At 42.2% G+C, this 1,230-nt stretch overlaps 1 protein-coding gene across 1 annotated transcript in view; it reads left to right on the forward strand.

Annotated features, from left to right (window-relative positions):
- Nucleotides 1–532, forward strand: part of IQCA1 (IQ motif containing with AAA domain 1) — a 174,590-nt gene extending 174,058 nt beyond the window's left edge. The window contains exon 21 of the mRNA XM_007941621.1: nucleotides 422–532. Coding sequence (XP_007939812.1) covers nucleotides 422–532 — 111 coding nt within the window. The remainder of the gene's footprint in view (nucleotides 1–421) is intronic.
- Nucleotides 533–1,230: the final 698 nt, after the last annotated feature.

Genomic DNA, 1,230 nt, shown 5'->3' on the forward strand with positions numbered 1-1,230 from the left:
TTCCAGTATTTATGCCAGGTTTTCAACAGTCTCTACCTTCTGTGGTTCACATATAGCCACCCATCTGGCTTCTAGAGGCTGTGTGTGAACCAAGGAGGGACCATTCACCTTACCAAGGAAACCCACACCCTCATGACAGAGAAAGATCACCGCGAAAGCAGGGAACTTAGCTGGAAGGATTGCTAGTTACATCTGGCCTTGAATCTCTGAAACTGTGAACTCCTTGGGTAGACATTTCAATCATGCAGAAATACAGACTGGAAAACTCATTGGCCAGAAGTTTGTATGAAACACACGTTAAATGCCCGGAGTGTAGTGGTTCCTTGTCCCTTGCTTCCTAATAGGATTTCCTTTATTTCAGAGAGTATTCCAGTGAGTTTATGCCATCTTCATATTCTCTTAGACATGTCTCTTATTTCAGAACTGGTATGCCAAAACCCCTCTGGGTAAAAAACGAGCTTTGGCCCTGACAAGGAGTGAAGGAGGAAAAGATAAAGGGAAAAAGAAAGAAAGAAGAGAGAAGAGAAAGTAACATCTTCCTAAAGAACCATCCTTGATTCTCCCTCAGGGAGGGAGGTGGCCCCAACTCTCCAGAGAGAAGACTACTATTGTCTGTCTGAAGAACCATCTTGAGTCTCTCTGAGAGAGAGAATTGGCCCCAACTCTCCAGAGAGAGACTCACCATTACCCATCTGAAGAACCATTTTGAGGCTCTCTCAGGGAGGGAGATGGTCCTAACTCTCCAGAGAGAAGACTCAGTCAGCATTGCCCATCTGAAGACACCTAGGAGAAGACACTTTGAACTGAGCAGCGGTGGGCTGATGCCAGGAGCTCAGTAGCCACTGTATGGCTCATTTGTGCCTTTAACAGGCTGGACATCAGGCTAGTTGCCCATGACAGCTGTTTCTGAAGCTTATTATTGTTTCTTAGTGTACATAAGATTTGTATAAAACCCACATTCACTCTTCACACACTCCATGATCTTTCCAAGTTAGACACTTCATCTCACCAGCACTAATCACCAAATTTAAAATTCAGTGGTTAGAAAATATTGTAATTTGACAACCGGTAAGTAACTTGAGTACATCACCACTGCACTAGCTTTTTATTAATCCATATACACTGTACATTACCTTGCACATATTTTAATAAATTGATTATTTCCTCTATTTAGTATATTGTATATAATAGAATAAAGCTTGTTGTCCTTGAACTGACTTGGTAATTTGG

The sequence above is a fragment of the Orycteropus afer genome, unplaced genomic scaffold, assembly GCF_000298275.1.
Source record: "Orycteropus afer afer isolate SDZICR_OR568_19922 unplaced genomic scaffold, OryAfe1.0 scaffold00006, whole genome shotgun sequence".
In the NCBI taxonomy this organism is placed as follows: Eukaryota; Metazoa; Chordata; class Mammalia; order Tubulidentata; family Orycteropodidae; genus Orycteropus; species Orycteropus afer.